Source organism: Daphnia carinata, chromosome 6 (assembly GCF_022539665.2).
Source record: "Daphnia carinata strain CSIRO-1 chromosome 6, CSIRO_AGI_Dcar_HiC_V3, whole genome shotgun sequence".
Classification (NCBI taxonomy): Eukaryota; Metazoa; Arthropoda; class Branchiopoda; order Diplostraca; family Daphniidae; genus Daphnia; species Daphnia carinata.
Window position 1 is genome coordinate 7,707,224 of NC_081336.1, and position 11,929 is coordinate 7,719,152.

The following is an 11,929-nucleotide window of genomic DNA, read 5'->3' on the forward strand; positions in this document are numbered from 1 at the left end:
GAACTAGTTAGTGGGAAATATAAGATTGTTGTTGTAACCAAATCTTGAAAGCAATTTGACTTACTTCTGCTGTCCGATGGCTAGAAAGACTGTAGGGCCAGCAAATAGGCAGCAGACGACTAAGAGTTGGCAATTCTATGGTTGAATATTCAATTTAAATAAAAAAGCAAACTATAAGAGGCATAAGAAAAATTCAAAATACCAGTAGAAATTGTGTTGAGGTACATGTCTGTGTCCGTTGGTAGACTAAGTAGAGATTACAACTGCCAAAATGACTGTAATTACAATTGACACTGCAATGAAGATGAATATGGTGCACCACTCAGATCACGATTGACAGGAGACCATGAGTGGTTAAAGAGTAGAAGAACGATACTATGGTATTCCTACCCATAGGATTTGTATCTTTGGTGACATTTCTCAACAGGAAGTATTCTTTACAAATGAAGTTTCATGAGCTAAACCTTAAAAGCAAAATCCATAAATGAGATTCTGATAACAAAACATTAGTCTTATACCTCTCAATGAGCACTGGTATAGTTTGATGAATGCAACATAGTAGGTTGCTAATAGTTTTTTGGTTTGACAGCTAACATAGGTGATTAAAAGACATGTACCATAAACACCAAACATTCTGTGGGCTTCACTTTCAAAACACACTCAGGGATGAAAACGTACAAAGGCACCATTAGATTTTCTTAAGTTTTCCATTGGAATATGACATATTTAACAGAAACTTTCGAACACAGCTTTGACCGCTCCCACATAGTCAGCAAGTAAATAGAGGCACAGCAGCGTCATCTTGTTTTAAAATTAACAAGCGAAAGATTCATGAAAATTGAAAATCTTGCTTTTTCGATACGGGAACTGCACTGATGTGAACTCTATAAAGATACGTTTGGAGCGTGAATCCCTCCCCACCCACCCCCATATTGGCTACTACCATTTCAATTTTATTTTAACAAATACAGCGACCAAAACCACGAACGTCATTTTTAAAATATAGCGATTTAACATGTTTTTGAGCCCGATTTTTTCACTGTCTTTTATTTATTTATTCAAAAACCTAGATATTTCTAAGAAAATACATGATTTGGGTTTACAGTTCAACAAGGGTGCTGATTTCGCTTCACACACATCTATAAATTTCGTAAGTTGACGTATCTCTGGATTGTTAGCTAGTCAACATCTATGTGATAATACACATTTCCTTTTTTTGAACAGCTGCAATGGTATTACGGTTATAAAGTTCCACGGCAAAATTTCTCCATTGAGACAAGGACGCCAATTGTGCGTTATCTTGTGCCTATTTTTAATTAAATGGGTACGCCGTCACTTTTCTGCTCGGAAGAGCTCACTTTGGCCTGGAATAATGTTTCGAATGGTGTAATTAGTATACATTGCATACATTAGAATAAATTACTTTTTGGCATACGTTCTTTAATTGTGTGAGGCTGTCAAATCGTCGACAGGCGGTATCGAAAGGAGGAAATCAGCTAAGAGCTTGCGGACTCATCAATAAACGCAAAACTATGAAAAAATTATAAAGATAGCCTGAAACCAAATTATAAAGAAAATTAATTTTAGTTTCCAGCACTTCGGTACAGGTATGATCGTCAACGTGTGCACAGGTGATTTTTCCATGTTCATTGTATCAGGTCACCAACTTCTACTAGATGAGTCAAGAGGAAATGAGGTAACACGAACAGAAAATTAAACATACAAACCAACTGATAGATAAAAATACCATGATGTGTGGAAGTGAAACACACCACATCGCAACTGTTAAAACTGTCAGAACATTCACCACCCATGCAAAACATTTTCTGATTCATTGATCTTCATCATCTAGCCTATACCAAGAAAACCAAACACAATTAGTGCAGAACATTTTGCTGATGAAAGTTAACAGATACCTAAGAAATTTACTGCAGACCAGCAATTCCATTTGGACTCCCACACAACGTTCCAGATAAACAAAACAGTAGTAATTCCTAAACTTTGCAATAGTGCAATAGCAGTCTTGCAATAGTGGTAAATATAATGCAGTAACTGGTAAATATGACATCGCACATGAATAACAAACGTGAACGGAACCCTTCGAAAATGAGGTAAACAGTTTCAAGAATGAATTTGCACAAAAAGAATTTGAACTAAAAAACTACCAGAGAACAAAGTTTTTCCTTCCACCTTTTCCTAATTTTAAGATCAATTAAAGAAACATAATTGTTAAGCAAATCTCACTGTGTACCTTTTTGTTGGTTGAATTTGGAAATGGCTTACTAGTTGGAATAAGTTTTCTTCTTTTACCCCAAATTTGCTTTCCTGGCAGCGCACTTCTCTGCTGATCACAGTATCTGCATGACCCACTGTAGAATTATCACAAGTGAAGAGGAAATCGGGTCACAGATACAAAGGGGCCCAGGTACACGTTAATTTTCTTTAAATACCATAACGCGTGAAATAAACGAATCCGAGGAGCTTCGGTCATCACTCCAACTACCATAATTTTTTTGGCACTGAGCCTCCGTCAATTTTCTTTCCGAATTCTTTATAATTACGAATCTGCCTTTAGAAAAATAAAACAAGAATCAGTATAAATTTCTTTTCAATTGAATTACGTAAAACTGTGGAATCCTAGAGACATAATATTTTGCAAACTCTTCAAATCCCTTGAAAGCAGAAAATTTTCTGCTGAAAGGTCCATGTAAGCCAGATACAGGTCAACTGGTACTTCCTTTTCGACTGGCATTGGCAGTGATAGATAACGAGTAGGATCAAATGCAACTGAGACCTCATCTGACCCCAGACACACTAAAGCCAATTTCAATACCCAACTAAAGAGACCTACTACTGCAGAATTTTTCTGTATTCTACTTATGATAAAATACCCAACATTCATGTGCAGCTTCCTGTAAAATAAAATGAGTTGGAACACAAATGAACCTTGCTAATAAAAAAAGCTACAAAAAGGAAGGTCTGCCACGTTCGGCTGCCGTGATATAACCAGCCGCTACGACGCCATGTTAAATGTTACCATCAGCAGCTCAGCTCAGCACATCACCTGGGCCACCTAGCGACTAGCCCCCTACGAGACTAAAGCAAATATTTTGTTTGACAAATACGATTTTAATTGGGCGTTAAGAATAATGAGTTTGTATAAATTAGCACTTCCTAAAAAGTAAATTAAACTACAAATGAATTAATTACTGAATTAAAAAAGAAATTAATGAATTTAGTCTATTGCAAATTTGCAACATCTTTCGCGGGTGGCAGTAATAAAAAGAAAAAAAGGAAAGAAAAAAAAAATAAAATAAATGGAAGTAAAATTTGTTAAAATTTAAAAAATTATCCTAATTGGAAATATGTTGTCCTTAATACTTTCTGAAAAACAGACAAAGTAAATGTATGATATGTGGCTCAGTGGTTGAGCATCGGTATTGTACGCCGGAGGTTAAGGGTTCCACTCATAAACAAAACGCTTGAATAAAATGGTTTTAATTAAACAATACGTAAATAATGGTTTATACATTCAATAATGTGAAGTACCAATGCAAACGTTTTCCAAATATTGGAATAGATGAGCATCACTACGATCTATCTAGGAAGACCTTTAATGGCTACGGTTAAAATTGTTGTATACTACCTGTGGTATAGATATACTAGTATTCTAAATACTCAATAAAGAGAAACTTAACTTGTTTATTACAAATTTATTACTGGTAATTATAGAAATTTTTGCTAAAATATCCGTTCGCGTGCTTCGCACGAAGTTACCCAACTCGACTGGCCCCGTGACACCTGGGAAAGGTAGGAAGCCTGTGGAATCGGAAACCTGACTGGGAATTTCTTGCAGAGACTTTCTGACAGGCACATAAGTCTACTTGTCTGGATTTGAATATGACAAAGGATTTGGACAATTTGTTTTGTTTAACTATTGGTCCTAGCTGGGGCAACCACAGAGCTTTAAACCACATACGTCGAATGCATGCGGTTCACATAATTTTTTTTTACGAGCTCACAAAAATTACCTTAATAAAAATTTATTATTATATTTCTAGAAATAGTGAGATTAGAGCCATGAAAAACAGAATATCAGACATCATTTTTTCTCATCATTTAAAGACAACTGTCTTACACTTGTAGCATATTTTGTAGCATCGTTCAAGATAAGTTAACATTTTGCTTCAAAGTCCGTATACAATAAATTCAATAATAAACAGTTTTTTTAATTGTCATGATTTCATTGCCTTCTCTACATCTTGAGGTTTGAATACAGGACTTTTGAAATGTTAAGCAAAGGCTCTACCTCATATACATGTATCTTGTTTTATTGGTGGAATCAACTGAAATACCATGAAAAAAGCCTTAACAGTATTAATGATGGCTTGCAATCTCAAAAAAGATGAAACGAATGTGCAAGTTAATAGAAAGATATTCAATCTGTGAATGGAATATAAAAGATCAAAGTAAACTCAGAACTCTCATTGCAAGATACAGACCTTCAAGTAATGGACATCTTCATCTTAACAGAACTTGATCTTTCACTGTCCAGAAGCAAATGATGCAGTGTGCGAAAGGTTAGAGATGCAGAGTATAAACACAAAGAAAAATTGGTTTTCCCAAACAATTTGTTTAAGAAAATTTGTAATGGCAATACTCCATACAATACAATGATTTGGCTAATGACGGGAACTTGCAAAAACTTCTGGAAAGAGCTGAAACACTGCTTCGACTTCCAATGGTAATCCTACTGACTAGCATGCCAAGAACAATAAAATTGAGATATTCAAAAGGTAACCAACTTGCTGCTTTATAACGTTACATAAGGTTCTTCCAAAGCTCCTGCAAAAACAATCTGCACGAAATTTTCTGTAGTTCTAATAAAAGCTCCCATCTAGGATAGTTAAAAGGTGACGCCTATTGCCCCACAGATTCCGGGGGCAATTGCTATTGCCCCCGGAAAGATGGCACTGCTGGCGAGGCTATTTTAACGACAAAACCCCTAGCCTAACCTAACCTAATTAACTTAACTTAATTTAACTTACCTAACCCAACCAAACCTCACCTAACTTAACCTAATTAACTTAACTTATCTAACCTAACCTAACCTAACCTAACCTTCCTTAGCCTATTATAAAAAAATTATTTATTATCACTTTCTGCAACGCATTCTACAAAAGAAAAGGCGCACAGGTATCCGTTGCCAGCGCCATCTGGATTCCGGGGGGCAATAGACAAAATGCTATTACCCCCCGGATTCTGGGGGGCAATAGATTTTTCCTAGTTAAAATCCTAAAAACTTAAATTCAGCATAACTTTAGGCTTACTTGTCTTCTTGTATGTCTTCTCGGTTTTCCTCGGTTTCTTTCACTGTCCATATCGTCTTCACTATCGTCTGTTCAATTTCAAGTGTGGCGGTGATTGTTGTCGAAATTATGTTGATCTAATCCGACGACAGACGACGTTTTCTGTTGTTGTCACGTAACCAGTTTATTTACTTTCCAGTACCGGCATTTGCTTCTGGTAACAATTAGAAATTGTGGAAAACTTCTGGGCATATTTTTAGTAATAGCCGTATAACGTTTATGATGTTGCCTTCTGAAGAAAGTTTTACATAAGCATCAGAATGATAAAGTGGCTGTTGTCTCTCATTCGTTCAATATTGGACAGGATTGTGAATTTTTTTTGGCCCAAAGACACAAGTGAATTTACTCTACCTGTTTACATAAAAGCTGCGGGGGGGAAAACATTTCTTATTGAAATGAGTCGGGAATGGGACGTGGCTCGGATAAAGAAGTTTATAGCTCCAAAACTTGGCCTAAAAGTCGAAGACATCAGCATTATCCTTGCTGGTAAAAGTCTTGCAGATGATCTCCTACTAGAGGTAATTTAATATTTACTATTTAATTTCTGAGAGACAAATTTTGTTTTGTTATCTGCAAGGAATGTGATCTTGGTCACAATAGCATTCTTAATGCTGTCAAACTTAAGGTGGTAAAAAAAGATGATGCAATACCTTCTAATGAAAAGAAGCCAGGAGTCACACCGTTTCACCAGGATAAGCCTTTATGTGAAACACTGCTTGACCTGCAATTGACAGAAGAAGAACAAAAGTTACTGCACAAATCACTTGGTAAACTAATAGTTCTTTTTTCTTTTCACTTGAAAACTACAGTATTTGCCTCCGCCTAAGATAGGCTGCAGCTCTCCAGAATATAAACAGAAGAAGGCTCATTTCTACGTTTATTGTGAATCTCCCTGCAAGTCAGTCCAGAATGGTAAACTGCGGGTCCGTTGCAGCCTTTGCAAAGCCGGTGCCTTTACAGTAGACCGAGATCCGTGCTGCTGGGATGATGTCTTGCGACCAGAACAAGTAAGCGGCACTTGCCAAATAGAAGGTTGTGATCATTCGTGGGCCGAATTCTACTTCAAATGTGCACACCATCCTTCACAAGGAGAGATGGATTCTACCCTTCCACTCTATCTGGTCAAATCGAATTTCAAACAGGTCCAATGTCTGGCCTGTATGGATGTTAGGTAGTTGTATTTTCTTTTTCGTCATTGACTGTTTAGTATATTTATTTCTCTTACTTGATATAGTGATCCTGTGTTGGTTTTCCAGTGTTCCAGTTCCCATGTGATATGTTTAGACTGCTTTCAACAGTACTGTATATCTCGGTTGAACGAGAGACGCTTTGTTTTCAATTCAAATATCGGTTACACCCTACCCTGCCCAGCTGGATGCGAAAACTCATTGATTGATGGAACCCAACATTTCAAAATACTTGGAGTTGAGCAGTACCAGCGCCTTCTGCACTTTGGGGCAGAGGAATACGTTATGTCAGTAGGTGGTGTGCTTTGTCCACAACCCGGATGTGGCATGGGCTTACTTGCAGACCCTTCTTGTAGACGGATTCAGTGCAGAGGAGGATGTGAGGTAAACGCATATCATTAGTTATTGCAACTTCAGGTTTCGCCAATATTAATTTCGCATAATTGCAGTTTGTTTTTTGCCGCGATTGTTTACAAGGTTATCATATTGACGAATGTCAACCAAATGGAGACGGTAATTTTCAATCCATGTTGACTACCACCGAGTATGTTGTTGATCCTAGACGAGCTGCACAGGTTACTAAAATTAACGATGTTTCTCACTGCTGGTCTTTTCTTATGTAAATCTTGAAATAATTAGGCCATGTGGGATGCAGACAGTCGCGTTACTATCCGTGTCACTTCAAAGCCGTGCCCAAAGGCAGAACGCCAACTGAACGCGATGGTTCAATTAAAATAGTATTCTTTGTTTTAGAAAAAGGTATTAATTTTGGGTTTTACAGGAGGTTGTATGCATATGATTTGTACGCGCCAACAGTGCGGGTTCCATTGGTGCTGGGTTTGCCAGACTGAGTGGACGAGGGAGTGCATGGGAAGTCACTGGTTCGGATAATTTGGACATCTTTTAACCTGTAACGACTGCCTTCGATTGTCGCCTAGAATCAAAAAGAAGAGTGTATCTTTCTTTTCGCTATGCTAGTAGCGAAATTGATGACATTTGGTTCCTATTATGGACATCTAGTTAAATATGTAAAATAGAATTGAAACGGTTCATTATCTAAAATAAAATATTTAAAATACTGTTCTACAGATAGAAAATTGATAAGTCTAAGATGACTCTAAGTTCGTCCGTCCGTTATGATAATAAAATATTGCAATTTCCCGTGCTCCACCAAGTGAGGGTCTAAACAAGTTTAGTGTTACCGGCAGAAGGTGTACCTGGAGTGATAAATACCACATGTATAGCCGATGAAAATAAAGCCAGAAAAGATGCCCACTAGAAATAAATTTTCAAGATTTAAGCCTTTACAAGCGGATTCTTGTATCCGATGAAAAGAATGTTGAAGTCTGGCAAACAAAACAATGTGTCGTTTCCAAGATATTAATCTTTGCCGCTCTCTTCATCGTCGTCGTCAGTGGCAAATTCAGATTCGGATCCGCCAGAATTTTTATCTTCTTCGTCCTCGTCATCGGAGATGTCCCACTGCGGATGTTCTGTTGGAATCTCTGCGGCTTCTTTAACATCCATCTGCAAAAGCCACCAACGGTTGATTAGATACCGTCTTTTAACAACAAAAACTGCTCATCTGTTATACCTTGATATCCTTCATTTGATCGAAACCAAAGTACGAATCGGAGCGTAAACACACAGCAAAGGTGTAGAAACCTGGTTTGAAAGGAGCTGTAAATTTAAGCTGGATTTCTTCATGCTCTACCAGATTGGTGATGTGGTACGGTGCTGTCAATAGCATTTGTTGTTTTCGGTCCGTGATGTAAGCCCACCAATACTCTTGTTTATCTTCAGGGAAAAACGGACAATACACGGAATGCGAGAACTGACTTTTACCTTCCAACAATCTCTGCCGCCTCATTGCAACGTCGCTTTGAAGCTTTTCTAATTGATCGTCATCTTTTTCTGGCTCGGAGCTATCGTTGTTCGCTGATTTTTCTTCAGCTTCAGCCTCACCCTCGTCATAGTCGTCAACTTCAACTTCGTCTTCTACATCATCTTCACTGCAACTCTCGGATTCTTCTTCTTTTGTTTTGGTGGCAGCCTTACTTGATCTGGCTGTAACCTTCTTTTTCTCATCTGTTTCCTTCTTGAATGATGTTTTTTTGCCACTTTTCTTGTTATTTGCTCTCTTCCCTTTGTTTTTCTGCCAAGGTAGCGTCTTCTTTTTGGGTTCCTGCTTTTCTTCTTCTTCTGGTATCACTTCACCATTTTCAACGAACTCGTTGGATGTATCTTTTTCGTTGGCAAATAGAACGCTCAGATCTCTTCTTGCCAAGGCAACAGTTACCTAATTAAAAACAAGATTTAATGATCGATCACTATTACTATGTCACGTTAATTTTACCGTGACGATCGCACCAGCCGTATACACTGTGGTGGCCTCGTCATCAACAACTTCATATTTGATACTCATATCCACATAAGGCATTCCTCCAAGTGCTAGAACTAAATCATTGTATTGGTTGTCGTCAAGGTGGTGTAAACAAGCCCTTCGGTCTTCATCTTTTAGCCGGGCGAGTTGTTCCAGTGTGCGGATCTAATGCGACAAACATACTTGTTATTTTCACAGTACGTACGACGATTATATAATTATTACCTGATGTCGCTTGCTAGAAAAATACTTTAGATTGTCGTCAGTGATATGCGGCAATTGTAAAAGCGGACTTTTACATTCCCAAAGCCCTTGTACGACCATGGCTGACAATTTCATACAACCTTCCAAGGTAACCAAGGATGGCATGCGGCTCAATCGTCCTGCGTGGGCCAGCATGATAAGCTGAGAAACACAGACAACCATCTCTTGAATCAAAGCGGGGCACTTCTTGATCTGTTAGTAAATAGGAAAGGAATTTAAAAATATTGAACGCTTGGAACCAAAGAATGCATACCACAGCGCAACGATCTTCTTCCAACGTCGACTGCGGCAGATCTAACCGGGAGAGATGAGCATGTAAAAGCGTGCGTGATTTGATGGAATACATGAAACACAACGGCCGTTCCTTGTTCTTTTCGTTGAGCTGTGGCAATCGTTTCATCAGTTGAGGTACTTCTACATTGTCACTGCGACGCTCCTGAATTTCGGGATTGTTTCTTCGGTGGAACTCGGCCGAAGCTCCGAGGATCATCAGCACTCGCTTGATGGCCATATGGGGTGTCTTGTGGAAAAAGTAGTAGTACATCTGGGTCGTATCGAGAAGTACTTGATCACCAGAGTAGCGAATAGAGCGATACCACCACGTTCCAACGCTGACGGGTAAGGCTACCATGAACAATAATGCATAAAGTCCTAGAACCCAAATCGAGTTTTCTTTTTCTACAATCCAGGACGGGAGAGCAATTCCAAAACTGATTGCTCCCGGTCCATCGGGATTTCCGTACATTTCCCAGTTTCTTCTGGCTGTTTCATCTGTCAAAGCCTTTAAAAACAACATAGTAAACGCCAACTTCGTTTGAAACAGATGAAGTTTTTACCTGGTGAGCTCTTGTAATTTTCATGAAAGTTTTCTCGTCACCAGTTTTCTTGTCAGGATGGTAGATGAGGGAAAGTTTGCGATAGGCACTCTTAACCACTGCCGGGGAGGCACCAACTTCCACTTGCAGAATTTCATATGGATCAAAGTTAGCATATTCATAGTCATACTGTGAAGTTTTATATGCTACATAGCAGAAAAGCACCCATCCTAGGATGATTGCTAATTTTCTGAAATGAGAACAATCAGAATTAATCAAATATTCCAACATTTAGATTTCACACTACAAGATTTCATAACAATTCAACTGTATCAATACAACTTCATGTATGGGTTCATGTGTGTCCTTATGACGTACCATAAAAAATTGACATGATTAAAATTGTGTGAAGCAAAAATCCAAACTTACATGACAATCTTCTTAACTGTCTCTCCAGGATCCTTCCGTTCCAGCCTTGCCCATTTGTTCTTGCAGGGCTGGAATGTACTTAGCTGTTCTTTATTTAGTTTTTCTATAAATGAAAAAAACAAAATTGAAGCGTGACCAACAAGGATTTTGCCAAAAGAATATGGTATTCAAGAAAGCCCAATGGGTAAAGTTCATCGACTCCTGCTAACACAACGGTATTTTTCTAGGATATCCGAATGAATAATTCGAATGCACCAAACGTATTTTTCTTTTTCACAGGCAACTTCTACATTAATTGAAAACACTCACTTTCTTCCTTCTTTTTAAAGATGCAATAATATGTGCACGGGACCAATATGAGCGCCAAAAATGAAAGAAGGAAGTACACGAAGGTCGAACCACTCTCGTCGTACTGAAACTTCTGTCCACCCATGCTTTAACTTAAATTTCGAGCTATGATACTTGTTATTTACAAATGCTTTTGAAGAATTTGGCAAACGGCAGGGGTTACACTAACTCAAAACTAAATGAAACTCATTGAAAAATAACTTCCATTTAGAGCCACGTCCGGCTTTTCTTCAGACGTTGTTTTTCTCACCCTAGAACTCTTCCAAAGTACAGAGTTTTGGACTACGATGGAGTTTGGTAAACTACTTCATAGGCCTTCCACGTCCACGCTACAAACAGCGCTACCTATGTGCTACATAAAAATCTTTATTTTAAAAATCATCTTTGGATAAAAATCAAAGGATAGTTCAGGTATTGTTATCAATTTACACGAAACACTAAATTTGTCAGGATCTAAAGATTCATTTTTTAAATTATTAAGAATAAATGGAAATCTTTGGAAGGATAGGAAATTACCCGATAGATGGCACACGTTCATCTCCAAAAAAACATGACAGATGAGAAGAGGCTTGATTCGTCAAACATTTGTTTATGGCCTTTTTCAAATTCTTCAAAAAACCTGTGACGCTGGCATAGAGGAAGCCAACGTGGCCAACGAAGTCGCAGCTTGCCAGACGTGTCGACAAACTGAATACAATATTTTTTGCACAATTGTTTCTATCATATCACCACCAGTTAAATCGACAAACGGCCCCATCGGGAAACTACAAATTGATAACAATGACTGACAAATTTACAACCACGGACAAAGGTAAAATTATGCGAGCTCTATGGTGAATGCCTTAGAAAAAACGCAAGTCACACAAAGAAATACAAATAAACACAAAACATTTCGTTATTAACTTTATGGCTAACAAGCAATCAAAGTCCAGGGAGTTGTGAAATTCAAGAACTATAAAGCACCCGAATGACGACCGTCCGAACCGAAAAAATTTAAATTAGGAAATAACCAGTTTTTGTTTCATACCTTTACAAGGCCCATCATTTAAGGATTAACATTATGTTGTGCTAAGCTCTCCAACAAAAGCGGTCGGATTTTGAGATATGACTAGAACCAGTGTTTGTAGCTCAGCG

At 38.1% G+C, this 11,929-nt stretch overlaps 2 protein-coding genes and 2 long non-coding RNA genes across 4 annotated transcripts; 1 reads left to right on the forward strand and 3 right to left on the reverse strand.

Moving 5' to 3' along the window:
* Window positions 1-1,155: 1,155 nt before the first annotated feature.
* On the reverse strand, window positions 1,156-2,175 carry LOC130702128 (uncharacterized). The gene is made up of 3 exons (XR_009004240.2): window positions 1,917-2,175; window positions 1,436-1,853; window positions 1,156-1,364 (listed from the first exon to the last, which is right to left on the reverse strand). It is a non-coding gene; the product is annotated as an uncharacterized LOC130702128 (long non-coding RNA).
* A 2,023-nt stretch (window positions 2,176-4,198) lies between these two features.
* Window positions 4,199-4,913, reverse strand: LOC130702129 (uncharacterized). Its single transcript, XR_009004242.1, has 4 exons — window positions 4,826-4,913; window positions 4,668-4,757; window positions 4,503-4,547; window positions 4,199-4,443 (listed from the first exon to the last, which is right to left on the reverse strand). It is a non-coding gene; the product is annotated as an uncharacterized LOC130702129 (long non-coding RNA).
* Window positions 4,914-5,384: 471 nt separating this feature from the next.
* LOC130702091 (E3 ubiquitin-protein ligase parkin-like) lies at window positions 5,385-7,829 on the forward strand. The gene is given in 8 exon segments (XM_059495930.1): window positions 5,385-5,887; window positions 5,947-6,136; window positions 6,273-6,540; window positions 6,604-6,940; window positions 7,006-7,131; window positions 7,196-7,253; window positions 7,256-7,279; window positions 7,338-7,829. Coding segments are annotated over 8 exon segments (1,371 nt in total). The 5' UTR covers window positions 5,385-5,629; the 3' UTR covers window positions 7,448-7,829.
* On the reverse strand, window positions 7,323-11,079 carry LOC130702082 (translocation protein SEC63 homolog). Its single transcript, XM_057523749.2, has 8 exons — window positions 10,757-11,079; window positions 10,448-10,550; window positions 10,040-10,268; window positions 9,457-9,984; window positions 9,165-9,395; window positions 8,913-9,104; window positions 8,151-8,855; window positions 7,323-8,083 (listed from the first exon to the last, which is right to left on the reverse strand). The coding sequence occupies exons 1-8, from the start codon at window positions 10,878-10,880 to the stop codon at window positions 7,937-7,939; spliced, it is 2,259 nt and encodes a 752-aa protein (XP_057379732.1). The 5' UTR covers window positions 10,881-11,079; the 3' UTR covers window positions 7,323-7,936.
* Window positions 11,080-11,929: the final 850 nt, after the last annotated feature.

Coding starts and splice junctions, on each gene's coding strand:
- LOC130702082 (XM_057523749.2), bottom strand. CDS start 10,880: ATGGGTGGACAGAAGTTTCAGTACGACGAGAGTGGTTCGACCTTCGTG. Junction 9,396..9,456: donor AAGAAGATCGTTGCGCTGTG/GTATGCATTCTT, acceptor ATTTACTAACAG/ATCAAGAAGTGCCCCGCTTT. Junction 8,856..8,912: donor CGGCTGGTGCGATCGTCACG/GTAAAATTAACG, acceptor GTTTTTAATTAG/GTAACTGTTGCCTTGGCAAG.